General features: G+C 47.7%; 1 protein-coding gene across 3 annotated transcripts in view; it reads left to right on the top strand.

Annotated features, from left to right (window-relative positions):
• Positions 1-3777: 3777 nt before the first annotated feature.
• Positions 3778-12388, top strand: part of LOC133353195 (oxidation resistance protein 1-like) — a 66565-nt gene continuing 57954 nt past the window's right edge. For 2 of the 3 annotated variants that reach the window (XM_061569246.1, XM_061569243.1), the window contains exons 1-2: positions 3778-4129; positions 9338-9459. In XM_061569246.1, the coding sequence (XP_061425230.1) occupies positions 9392-9459 (68 nt within the window). In that variant the 5' untranslated portion in view covers positions 3778-4129; positions 9338-9391. The remainder of the gene's footprint in view (positions 4130-9337; positions 9460-12388) is intronic. The other variant, XM_061569244.1, reaches the window with a different exon arrangement.

The raw sequence follows: 12388 nt of genomic DNA, 5'->3' as shown, positions 1-12388 counted from the left end.
TCTTTGGGTCTTTCGGTAAAGTCATGTAGATCTAGATTTGAAGCTTTCGTGACTGCAATGATTTTTATTTTATTTTAGTTGTGACGGTCCCACCTGATGACGGAGACTTGTGTTGCCTCCGAAACGTCGTGATTTATTATTTTATTTTATTTCCATTATTACTTTGATTAACTTTTAATTGTATTTTTTGCCTACGTGCCTTTACCGAAATAAACCTAAGAGTATTCGCGTAGATAGGTTCACATTCATAAAAATTCAATAAACAAACTACGACGTTTTGATTTAAAGCTTTCGTGACTGCAGGGATTCATGTTCTTGGTTCTTTCGGTAAAGTCACGTAGAAGGGAAACAATAAAATATAAAACAATAAAATGATCACGACGTTTCGATTGCAACACAAGCAATCATCATCAGGTGTGAAAACCACAGCAAGAAAATTTGAGAACCGCCACTTATTTAAAAATTTCTTGCTGTGGTTTTCACACCTGATGATGATTGCTTGTGTTGCAATCGAAACGTCGTGAGAATTGTATTGTTTTATGTTTTTATTATTTTATTGTTTCCCTTCTACGTGACTTTACCGAAAGAACCAAGGATATAAACTACGACGTTTCGTTCACAACGCAAGCGATCGTCATCAGGAGGAAAAAATATGACGATTGCTTGTGTTGTGATCGAAACGTAGTTTTATTTTATTTGTATTCATTTGAACCTTTATAAGTGGCTTTACCGACAGACCCAAAGAATAATCATTGCTCCTCTTTGTGGCCTTTGCAGGCACTTGAGCGGCTTTCCACATGAAGCACTGAACTCCACATTGGTTGCGTGGTCAGACTCGGGATGATTTCCAGTAGGAGTCTAACGCGTGCCACAACTTGTGGGTTTTATCACTCATCCGTATGCGATCCACCCTCCCGACCATCGCATTCATCGTTAACACTGCTTAAAATAAGTATAACCCGTAAAAACTAAGTTTTTCACTATGAATCCTTTTATATGCGTGGCGGCTTGAGTCCTCTCGTCCTCTGGCTTGAGATGGCTGCCACCTATGGGTCAGATGATTGCATTGCACCATTAAGCAATTGGTAATTAAATATAATATTTTTTGTCCTAAAAAGTGTAAAATTTTGGAAATATTTGTTTCACGAACATTCATTGTCACGCACAACGAGTCTGTGTGCAAAATGTCAGCTCGATTGGATCACGGGAAGTGGGTTAAAAAACGACCGAAAGATTTGCACGGTCCTAAGCAAGCAAGCGAACTTAATATAAAGGATTTAAAAAACGTAAGAGGTTGACGTTTCAGGCAGTTACCTTTTTTAGAGGAGCCATGCAAATTGGGCCTTTCCTCTATGGCCAATGCCATAAGAAAATGTCAGCATATTTGGTCACTGTTGTAAGGCAATGTTAATGACACGTGTGGTGCTGTGTTTTGCAATTCTGCCAACGTTTTCTTGGTTCTTTCGGTAAAGTCACGTAGAATGGAAATAATGAAATAATAAAATAAAACATAATAAAATAATATTTTATTTTGCTTTATTATATTATTTTATTATGTTTTATTTTATGTTCATTAATTTTTTTTTCCATTCTACGTGACTTTACCGAAAGAACCAAGAAGATGAATCCCTGCAGTCACGAAAGCTTTAAATCGAAATCTGCCAACGTTCCCTTTAATTGTTGGATGCACTTCTGCGTGATAGGGCTTGGTTGTGTTTTTTAAGGTCAAGGTCTGAGGCACGTGTCATCATCTGTTCACGTCACAAAACGGTTCGACCACTCGTCGTGCATGATGTGCATTCATGTGCACGTCGCGGTGCAGCTGTGAGCCCACGGCTTGTGGGTTGTCTCACCTGTGCAGGTACACCGCGCCAGCATGTCGCGTCGGACCGTTGCATACCTGTGCTACATTCACCTCGACGCCACCATCCACGCAGCAGAAGGCAGATTGAACTTCGCATTTTTGGTGAGTCGTGCCCCCGTGGAATGGCGGTTGAAATTCTGGGCCCGCATTTGTTAGGAATGTGAAATGCCATCTTCATCGTCATCGCCTGTCCAAGGCAGGTAAAAGAAAGAACACCTAGTTTTAAATAACTGTATCGGTTCCCACTTCGATACAATTATCCTGCCGCGAGAACGTGGAATTTCCACCATCGGCTAAGTAGAGATAAGCAGGGGTACAACACCTGAGAAAAAAAAAATCCTGTTTCCCAATTGCTAAAGTATTAGATTGTGTTGGGGGGTGGTGTTGGGGGGGGGGTGGTGGTGGGTGGTGTTGGGGGGGGTGGTGGGGGGTGGTGGTGTTGGGGGGGGGGATGGTGTGTGGGTGGGGTGGTGTGTGGGTGGGGGTGGTGTGGGTGGGTGGGTGGTGGTGGTTGGTGGGTGGGTGGTGGTGGTTGTTGGGTGGGTGGTGGTGGTGGTTGTTGGGTGGGTGGTGGTGGTGGTGGTGTTGGTGGGTGGTGGTGGTGGTGTTGGGTGGGTGGTGGTGGTGGTGGTGTTGGGTGGGTGGTGGTGGTGGTGGTTGGGTGGGTGGTGGTGGTGGTGGTGTTGGGTGGGTGGTGGTGGTGGTGGTGTTGGGTGGGTGGTGGTGGTGGGTGGGTGGTGGTGGTGGGTGGGGTGTTGGGTGGTGGTGGTGGTGGTGTTGGGTGGGTGGTGGTGGTGGTGGTTGGTGGGTGGGTGGTGGTGGTGGTGGTGGGTGGTGTGGGTGGTGGTGGGTGGTGTTGGTGTGGGTTGGTGGTGGTGTGTGGTGTTGGGTGGGGTGGTGTGGTGGTGGTGTTGGGTGGGTGGTGGTGGTGTGTGGGTGGTGGGTGGTGGTGGGTGGTGGTGTGGGGGTGGTGTGGTGGTGTGGGTGGTGGTGGGTGGTGGTGTTGGGTGGGGTGGTGGTGGTGGTGTGGGTGTGGTGGTGGTGGTGGTGTTGGGTGGTGGTGGTGGGTGGGGTGGTGGTGGTGGGTGTGGGTGGTGGTGGTGGTGGTGGTGGGTGGGTGGTGGTGGTGGTGGTGGTGGTGGTGGTGGTGGTGGTGGTGTTGGGTGGGGTGGGTGGTGTGGTGGTGGGTGGGTGGGTGGTGGTGGTGGGTGGGTGGTGGTGGTGGTGTGGGTGGGTGGTGGTGGTGGTGTGGGTGGGTGGTGGTGGTGGTGTTGGGTGGGTGGTGGTGGTGGTGGTGGTGGTGGGTGGTGGTGGTGGTGGGTGGGTGGTGGTGGTGGTGGGTGGGTGGTGGTGGTGGTGGGTGGGTGGTGGTGGTGGGTGGGTGGTGGTGGTGGGTGGGTGGTGGTGGTGGGTGGGTGGTGGTGGTGGTGGGTGGGTGGTGGTGGTGGGTGGGTGGTGGTGGTGGTGGGTGGGTGGTGGTGGTGGTGGGTGGGTGGTGGTGGTGGTGGGTGGTGGTGGTGGTGGTGGGTGGGTGGTGGTGGTGGTGGTGGTGGGTGGTGGTGGTGGTGGTGGTGGTGGTGGGTGGTGGTGGTGGGTGGTGGTGGGTGGTGGTGGGGGTGGTGGTGGTGGGTGGTGGTGGGTGGTGGTGGTGGTGGTGGGTGGTGGGGGTGGTGGTGGTGGGTGGGGGGGGGTGGTGGTGGTGGTGATGGTGGGGGGGTGGTGGTGGTGGTGATGGTGGGTGGGGGGGTGGTGATGGTGGGTGGGGGGGGTAGTGGTTGGGGGGGGAGGTGGTTGTGTGTGATGGGGGGTGGGTGGGTGGTTGTGGATACTTTTTTATACCGGAGCTTAGCCGAGCAAAAGCTCCGGGCGGGGACAAGGAATCCCCTCCCTGTGACCGGAGCGACAACAGACGCCCGCCCGCCAGTGCCACGAGTGGGTGCAGGTCGGGCTGGATCGCTCCGCCTCGCTACACAAAAGCAGCAGCAGGAGGGGGAAGGCGGCCGTCATCATCATCACCACCACCAGCAGCAGCAGTAGTAGCATCATCACCGGTGTCGTGTTGTCGTCAGCTTCCCGTGTGGAGACGGAGAAACGCTTCGCAAAAGCATTGCGGCGGCAGCGGGCAGCGTTGGTTTTTTAAATGTTGGAATTCGTCATCGGAACACAGACGTGATGGGGACTGCGTGAGATGCCATACAGCGGCGTTGTCTTACACAGTGAGGCCCGCGGTTGAATTTGCTGCTGCTGTTGTTTATCTACGGGGAGGTGAGTTTTTTTTTCCTTTCATCATTGTCGTGTGAATGCAGCACAAGCGCGCCTGTTAAATAACACGCACTTAGCACACGCGTGTGTACAGGATACATACAACGTGTGCCTGCTGTGGTGTCTTGTCGATTGTAACAGGCGGTGTGGTACAATTGTGAAGGGCGTGTACAGATGACAGAGAGGGGAGAGCGTTGCGCATTCTGTCTACTGCCCATTCCGTTTTGCATTTCCCTTTTACAATTGACAATTTTCATCGACGCGTTTACAGACAAGGTACCGAATGAGCCTTTGCTACGTGTGGTCGCAAATGCAATCGCAATCCCACGGCGGTCCTCCACGTATGACGTCCAGTAGTTGCGTTGAATACAATTCTATTGGCCCATTTATTTATTCATTGGCTTACCGGACCCGAGATTTTACGAGAGGGACATTTGTTTTGAGCGGGCCAAACCCCCTCTGGATCGGTTTCGACGATACGGGTCTCACATCAGCAGAAGCCAGCCCCTTCATTAACAAAATAAACCCCGCTGTTGCTGCTGCGGCTGCGGCTGCTGTTACCAGATGTAATATTGGCACGAAATAATCCATTGCTTGTGGGCTTGGATTCTCAACGCCACGTCCGACTGCTGTGGCGTCATCACGGGCAGCAGGCAAGCGGCGGTGTGCGATGGGAAATCGGGAGATTTCTACAGCCCACGACACGAGCTATAGGGTGTGAACGAAAAACGCAACGAATTGCATTCTGTGGCATGCTTAAACAAACCCAAAAAAATCAACGTGCGTTCTAAAGCTCATTGTTATTTTGCATTCCGCCCACCAACGTGTGTTCTGTACGCATTACGCTTCGTACCAGTTGTGTGCGCCAGGTGTATCGTTCTTGTATCCTAAACATGTAATCGATATGTTAGAAATAAATGTATGGGGAGATAGATACACGCGACTCAAATGCACCAAATGGCCACCCTTTAAAATGGAACGTATCGATGTTGCGCGCCGTAGCGCAGTCATCTGTCGCAGTGAGTGGTGAGGGCGCGCTCATTCCGTTCATTGAACGGTGCTAACGGAGGACTTCTAGATTTTAAGCTTTCGTGACTGCAAGGATTCATATTATTAGGTTTTTTCGGTAAAGTCACGTAGGTAAAAAAATTAAAATTAATAAAAGTAAAATAAAAATAAAATAAAAATCACGACGTTTCGGAGGCAACACAAACTTCCGTCTTCAGGTGGAACCGTCACAGCACGATAGCTGTATCAAGTGATAAAATAAAAATAAAAATCACGACGTTTCGGAGGCAACACAAACTTCCGTCTTCAGGTGGAACCGTCACAGCACGATATCTGTATCAAGTGAGAGAACGGAGGACCTTTATTTAACCGGCCGAAAAGGTCCTTTCAATATTCATTATCCCGTTTAACAAAAGAATATCCTGGAATATAGCTCGGTCTGCTGTTATGATAATTACCAGTTTTTACTATTTATCCATGAAAGCGTCGGTGAGAGGCGTCGTATTGGTGCTGGAGTGGGTTGTTTTTGGCTAGGACCTCTTAAGTGGCTCGTCAACATTCAAATTGAAACCCCCCCCACCCCCCTCAAGCTCAAATTCCGCCGCCGCCAATACCGAATCGAGCGTTGAGCAGTGAGCGCCGATCTGATGGTCGCCTTGAGTCAGTGGTGGAAATTCGTTGTTGCTATGACAGGACGAGGCGATCCACATAACTTAAAGCTTTCGTGACTGCAGGAATTCATGTTCTTTGGGTTTTTCTGTAAAGTCACGTAGATGGGTTCAAAGAAAATTAAAAAATAACCAAAAAACTATGATGTTTTGATCGCTTGTGTTGCGATCCAAACGTCGTAGTTTTGTTATTTTTTGTTATTTTCTTTGAACCTATCTACGTGACTTTGTATCCACATAACTACAACAGCAACTCCTTGCTGGCCTTAAAGCAAGTAGCAAATAACACATTCGTCAATACCACTGCCTTGAAATAGGAAAATATAATGAACAGGATGGCCCAAAGTTCGGACACACAGGGTTATTTAATGAATTTTAACACTGGAAATACGTAAACGTTTTAGTACCGTATTCAATGAGTTAATATTGTATCTATCATCGTTATTAATATTTACATTTCTTTTTTCCGTGGGGGGTCATTTCAAATAAGTTATTTACAAAGCTCGACCAAAAATCCTGAATTAATTGAAATAATGAACTTTAAAAAGATTACTAAAGTAATCTTTAAAATAAAGTCCTGATTTTATTTCAAAAGAGAATTAATGCGTGCGTTTACGTGAACCGAAGTCGGTTTTAACGTTCGTTTAAATGAAATAACCCTTTGTGATTTGTTGAAATAAATATAATAACCCTCGTAAGTCAAATGTTCAAACTTTTTTCACACCGTACGTAGGCAACCGTGCTAATCGGAGGTGCGGGGTCAGGGCAACTATGTATGTGTCCAGACTTTTGGCCCACCCTGTCGAGAGAGAGTGGATAATAAGAGATAGAGATTGCACTTTGCACTACGTGATAATTAGGATCCTGATGAGAAAATAACATTTTTGAAAAAAAATTCTGATGACCGGTTAAAAACTAAGAAACAAGTAGACACAGCCTTACAAAGTGGTACCAGTTTTATCGACCCCCCCTTAGGGATAATGGGTTTCGTTAGCCCTGGCTGAACTCAAGTGGCAGTAATTGCGAGCCCTAATGCTCTACTGAGACGTCAGCTTGCCCCAGCAAATATTTAATGACAGGTCTAACCGTGTGTGATATTCAATGTTTTAAACAAGTCACGATTATCGTTTAACAACACCGAATGTGTAACAATGCAAAACATACAATGGTCGATCATTCCAACCAAGACCATCCTGAACATTACTTGGCTCATTTAGGTTTTCTGGAAAAAAGTAAAATAAAGGACATTAATCTAGGATTGACGCTTTCGTGACTGCAGGAATTACCACAATCATTGGTACTTTAGGTACATTTTTTTTTTTTCTACATACGTGACTTTATCGAAAGAACCAATGAGTAGAGTAATGGACGTTGTAAAAATTAAACCGGTGCATATTTATTATTTAGATCAATAACAGCTCCAGCGTTTCCTGCAGTTGATTCCAATTGGACGTGATAATGACTCCAGTCTGCACGTTACATTCGCCACACTCGTATAAAGAAAGCCGGACGATGTTGGGGCTCAGAATAAATACGAATGAAACGACGGTCGTGCAAAACGAGTGCGTTCATAATTGGGGAAACGGTATACATCGGAGTGGATGTAACTGCCAAGCATAGTAGACATATTTATAACAAGGATTGTTCCAAGTAAATATGGAACATTGGGCCAACGTTAGTTCAACGGTTTCAACAACGTGGGTTATTGAAGGTGGGACCAGAAGCTACATTTTTTAAATGAAGTGGAGGATGACAGCAGAATTTTTGGGTTCCGAGTGATTTTTTGAATGCCGATCCAGAGTCCTAGACAATGAATAGGATCGCAGCAATTTCCCTAAGTCACATTTTCATTTTTCGATTTAAAGCTTTCGTGACTGCAGGGATTCATCTTATTGGTTCTTTCGGTAAAGTCACGTAGAATGGAAATAATAAAATAATAAAAATAAAACATTCTTTTATTATGTTTTATAACATTTTAATATCCGTACATATTACCTGCAGTGATATGTGCATCAGAAACGTGGCTGCTTGCAAATAAGATAGAACAAAAGCTGAAAAGGGGCGCAAAGTAGCGTTGCAGAGGCGCACACTTAAAATGGCATTGAAATGAACAAGTAAATGACAGAACACACGCAGGTTAAAGGCATCGATGTGGCTGTTAAGAAAAGAAAGCGGAGCTTGGGCACGACACGCCCCGAGACGGGACGATGAGCGGTGGGCGAGACTAACGAGCGAGTAACGGGGAGAGGGACGCGCCTACGAGGATGTCCGCCATGGAGATGGAGCAATGGGAGTCGAGCCCGTGTTGGTGGATTGTTACACAGCTTGACCATGAGAGTCGATGATGGCTTGCACAGGCCTTCGTCCAGCAGCGCATTGGTCATGGTGGTGAGATATTACTGGTAGGAACCTCCTGGTTACACCAGCCCACAGGGGATGATTGTGTCCGTCGTGCAGGGAGGGGCTGGGTGGGGCTGGGTGGGGAGGGTGGGAAGGGGCTGGGGGGTGGGGCTGGGTGTTGAGGGGCTGGTCACCCCGTGGTGCCCTTATAAAACTCAACGTTTAACCTACTCACGCCGGCTTGTGCCCGCACAGTCGGGCATATTTGCGGAATACACCACGCCGCCGTTGATCCTGGCCATTGACCGAGCAACCCAACGTTCCTACCAGCTCCCTCCGCAGGAATGTGTTTACTACCTCGCCTGGCATACAGGAGGTCGTGGATTCGTTCCCGACCCCAACGCCTGCATATTTTGAGTTTGAATGTTCTCCCCGTGCTCACGTAGATTTTTTTTTCTCTGGATTCTCTGGTTTTTCCCTGCACATTTAGAAACATGCGTTGAAAGTATGTGGCTGCTAAACATTTCTATATGATGAGCCACTTCGTTGAGATATCATTTGTGACAAGGTCGCTTCTAAATATCGAGCTAGAAAGCTCAGTGGGTTTACCTGGTAAACATTTGTTTAAATCGTTTATAATAAAAGATAACGCTAAAAACAGTACGAATAAACATGCCCATGAGTTGAGTGAGGGAGGGAGGGCCTGTAAATGAAATGGCTGGAGAGTAATCAGTCAATAGAATACAGTTTAAACTCCTACTGTTAACTTACAAAGTAGTGAACCATCTTTCGTCAGCCTACATTATTGGCATGCTGCACCCACGTGCCCCATCAAGGTCCCTAAGATCCGGGGATGCAGATCTTCTCCTCATTCCCAGATGGAGGCTTCTGTTTATGGGTGACCGAGATTTTTCCCGTGTAGCCCCGAGGCAATGGAACCCTCTTCCACGAGGTATCAGAGATCTCTGGGTCTGTGGACATTTTTCGTCAATGCGCCTTAAAACCTATTTATACGCATCCGCTTATTAGACGTTTAGTTCACTTCGTAAAATGGATTCTTAAAATGTATTCGTGAGAAAATAATTTCTAACGCCCGAGGGCCTTGCGACTGTGTCCTGTGCCGCGCTCTGAGATTCTTGATGAAGATTGCGATATAAATTGAATTCTAATTCTTACGTGCCGCACACGTGCGCAGCAGCAGCAGCCAACAGACGGGAGAGGGGAGAATCCCACGCCTGCCTTCCTCACCATGGAGCCAACCAAGCAGCGAAGCAAGAAGGACTGGAGAATTGGCTACTTCAGCAACGCAAAGGCGAGGTGTGTGAGCCATCATATCTCCCCAGCGCGGAGGGCGGGGGGCTGGAGACTGCGTTTTGTGAATGTCCACTGCTGAATGCTCCCCCAATTTCCTTGCCTTGCCCTCTCTTTCACCAGTTCAAGTCCGGTAGTTTGTCCCCAAATCATTTGGTTCGTCTCTTCGTGTATGTATGTACAGGGACTCGTCTACTTAAGAACGAGTGAGGTTCCAGACGTTTGTTCGTAAGTCGATTTGTTCGTAAGTTCAACTTTACTCTTGTCGGTTCCAAACACGTTGTACGGATTTAAAAGTTGTATAATCTCCTGTAGATGTAGATGCCACTGGTTCTTCACGTTCTGCAGATGTAGATGCCACTGGTTCTCCATGTTCTGTAGATGACACTGGTTCTTCATGTTCAGCAGATGTAAAAGCCACTGGTTCTTCACGTTCTGCAGATGTAGATGCCACCACCGCCATCTATTGCACGCAGCGATTGAACTTACGACTTTTAGTCCGAACAGGCAACTAGACATACGGACAGATTTGTTCGTATGTCTCAAAGTTCGTAAGTCGAATGTTCGTAAGTAGATGAGTATGTTGCATTTTTTTCGCACCACGCGTAGCCAAGTCTCTTTGCTTTTCATCTGTTGTATTTATGTTTATTCACGACTTGCCTTTCTTATGCTATTCGTTGCGCACGGTTGCACTTTATTTTACTCGGTCGGTGTTAGCCGCTGAGGGCGTGACGGGTTTCTGTTTTCATTCCTGTTGCTCTGTGAATCTCGGTACCGTTCCCATTCCGTTGTAACGCGCATTGATGCTCACTTTATTGAGGGCGAAATTGGCACGTAAAATAAAAATTGATTGATTGGTTTCATCTCGCTGCTGCTGCTGCTGCTGCCACCGGCTCATCGACTCTCTTCCTCCGCTTCTCTCGGTCTCCACACTGGAGTTGATTCTGCCTCTCATCTGTCGCCAGTTCATCTGACGATGCTTGCTGCCCAGTATCACTTCATTTCCTTTGCTTTAACAACAGCACCAGGAGATCCCAGTTGTGTTCCCTGTGTTTCAGTTCCTCAACCTATGCATTCGATTGACTCCGAATGCTACTCCTTTCCAAAGTTTTAGTTTGGCAAAGAACTATGGGAAAGGGGCCGTCCATAAATGACGTCACGCACCTAGGGGGGGGGGTGTCAGACATTTGTGATGATGTGTGACGAGGTGGTGGGGGGGGTTGAGAAATGTGACGTCGCATCAAAACGCGCAACTTTAAATAAATATAGACAACACGTTCTACTTAATTAAATAGACTTTTTAATAAATGTTTTCTCCTACAACATCAGAGTGCAGCGCCACATTAAATACGCACTACAATGACAATAGTTTAAAGCGACTTGAAGCATGTTTTATATTTTTTTGGAGGGGGGCAGAGCTTTGTGACGTCATATTTGAGGGGGGGTCTGACTTTTTGTGACGCCGTGTGACGGGGGGGGGGTCAAAAATCGTCTAAAATCGCGTGAAGTCATTTGTGGACGGCCCCAAAGGGAGTTTACGCCACTATTTAGATGAAAAAACCCCACTGAGTTGTCACTTTCCTGCCGATTTACTCCAAGGCCCATAACTGCTCGAGCCATAAGCATTGTTATTTATTTTCTTGTAAATTCGCGTGCAGATGAAATGGTGGCCGTTCCTGGCTATGGATTCTTATTCCGTTACCCAAAAATATTTCATATTTGTGCCTCTCTGCACATAGCCCCGCCCGGTCCTGATGCGCATACTGGTATCATGCGTCGTCTTGACAGTGAGCAGCCACCCTCTAAAACAAAGCTTGCCAAATGTTTGCTTTGTAACCAGACAGGCCGGCTTACCGAGCAGCTGGCCTGCCAGACCGTCCATACCAAGATGAGTGTCGTTATACAAATATGATGTTCAGTAACCGTGGCTCTGAACCCTCCAGTAATGTCCTGTTTGTACACAGAAGGCATGTTCCTCGGCATGTAATGATTCGCAACAGTAACACCCCCCTCCCTATCCATCCCAAGCTCCACCTCCAACGATGCAATGATTTGTCTCTATCCAGGGGTCAGGATGGGAAACTCTCGTTTTTTCCCCATCTCCTTTGTGGTGTTTCTTCTTTCATTTCTCTCTCACTTGTACCATTTTGCTCATTCCCTTTGCCATAACTGGAACATTAGCATACAATTCGCACACAGTTTGCAGGCGTTATAAATAAGCGATTTTTTTTCTCCCCAACACGCGATTCGGCGCGTGCATCGCGAGCGCGTCGATTTTATAAACCGAACCCTGACGATGCATTGTGATGCGCCCACACTACCGCTACCCTGGTCCCCCCCCCCACCAACTTCCCCCCCACTATCAAAAACTAATTCCGGCCACCCGTAGAACCTGAAAGCGCGTCCAAGGGAGGCACGGCAGCGCCGCGAAAGCCGACCCCTGCGAAAACTCCGAGCGAGCGGGCGTTTGTGCTCAGCCACGCGGCCTGTCGCAGCGGGAATCGTTCGTTGAGCCGCCACGGAATGCGTCATGTGCTCTGTTGTCGGCTGTGGGCAATGGCGCCAAACTGATATACATATGGACACATTTGGCTGTGTAGAGTGTGCTCCGGATAGTGGGAAATCCGCGTGGGCCTGTGACGAGCGATTGTTCCTGCGGGTGACCCGGGAATGCGGTGAGGTCGGCAGCCTCAAAAATCTGGAAATCTGCACCGGCCATAGCCGACGCACATCGTCATTCCGTTGTTGTGGAGAATAAAACAAATGTAGTTGGCCGCACCTGGAAAAAATCTGATCGCCGCTCGCTTGTGGCCAACTGGGATGGCAACTTCCATGAGGATGACGGACAGTGGTCAAGTGGTCACACGACTCCCGAAGGTCGTGTGCTCTGTAAACTGATCGTTGCCCGTCGAAAACAATTTTCAACGAAACCCTG

Source organism: Lethenteron reissneri, chromosome 43 (genome assembly GCF_015708825.2).
Source record: "Lethenteron reissneri isolate LAM-NWPU_2019-01 chromosome 43, ASM1570882v1, whole genome shotgun sequence".
NCBI lineage: Eukaryota > Metazoa > Chordata > Hyperoartia > Petromyzontiformes > Petromyzontidae > Lethenteron > Lethenteron reissneri.
The sequence above is the reverse complement of the archived record's forward strand: the minus strand, read 5'-3'. Positions and strand labels throughout refer to the sequence as shown.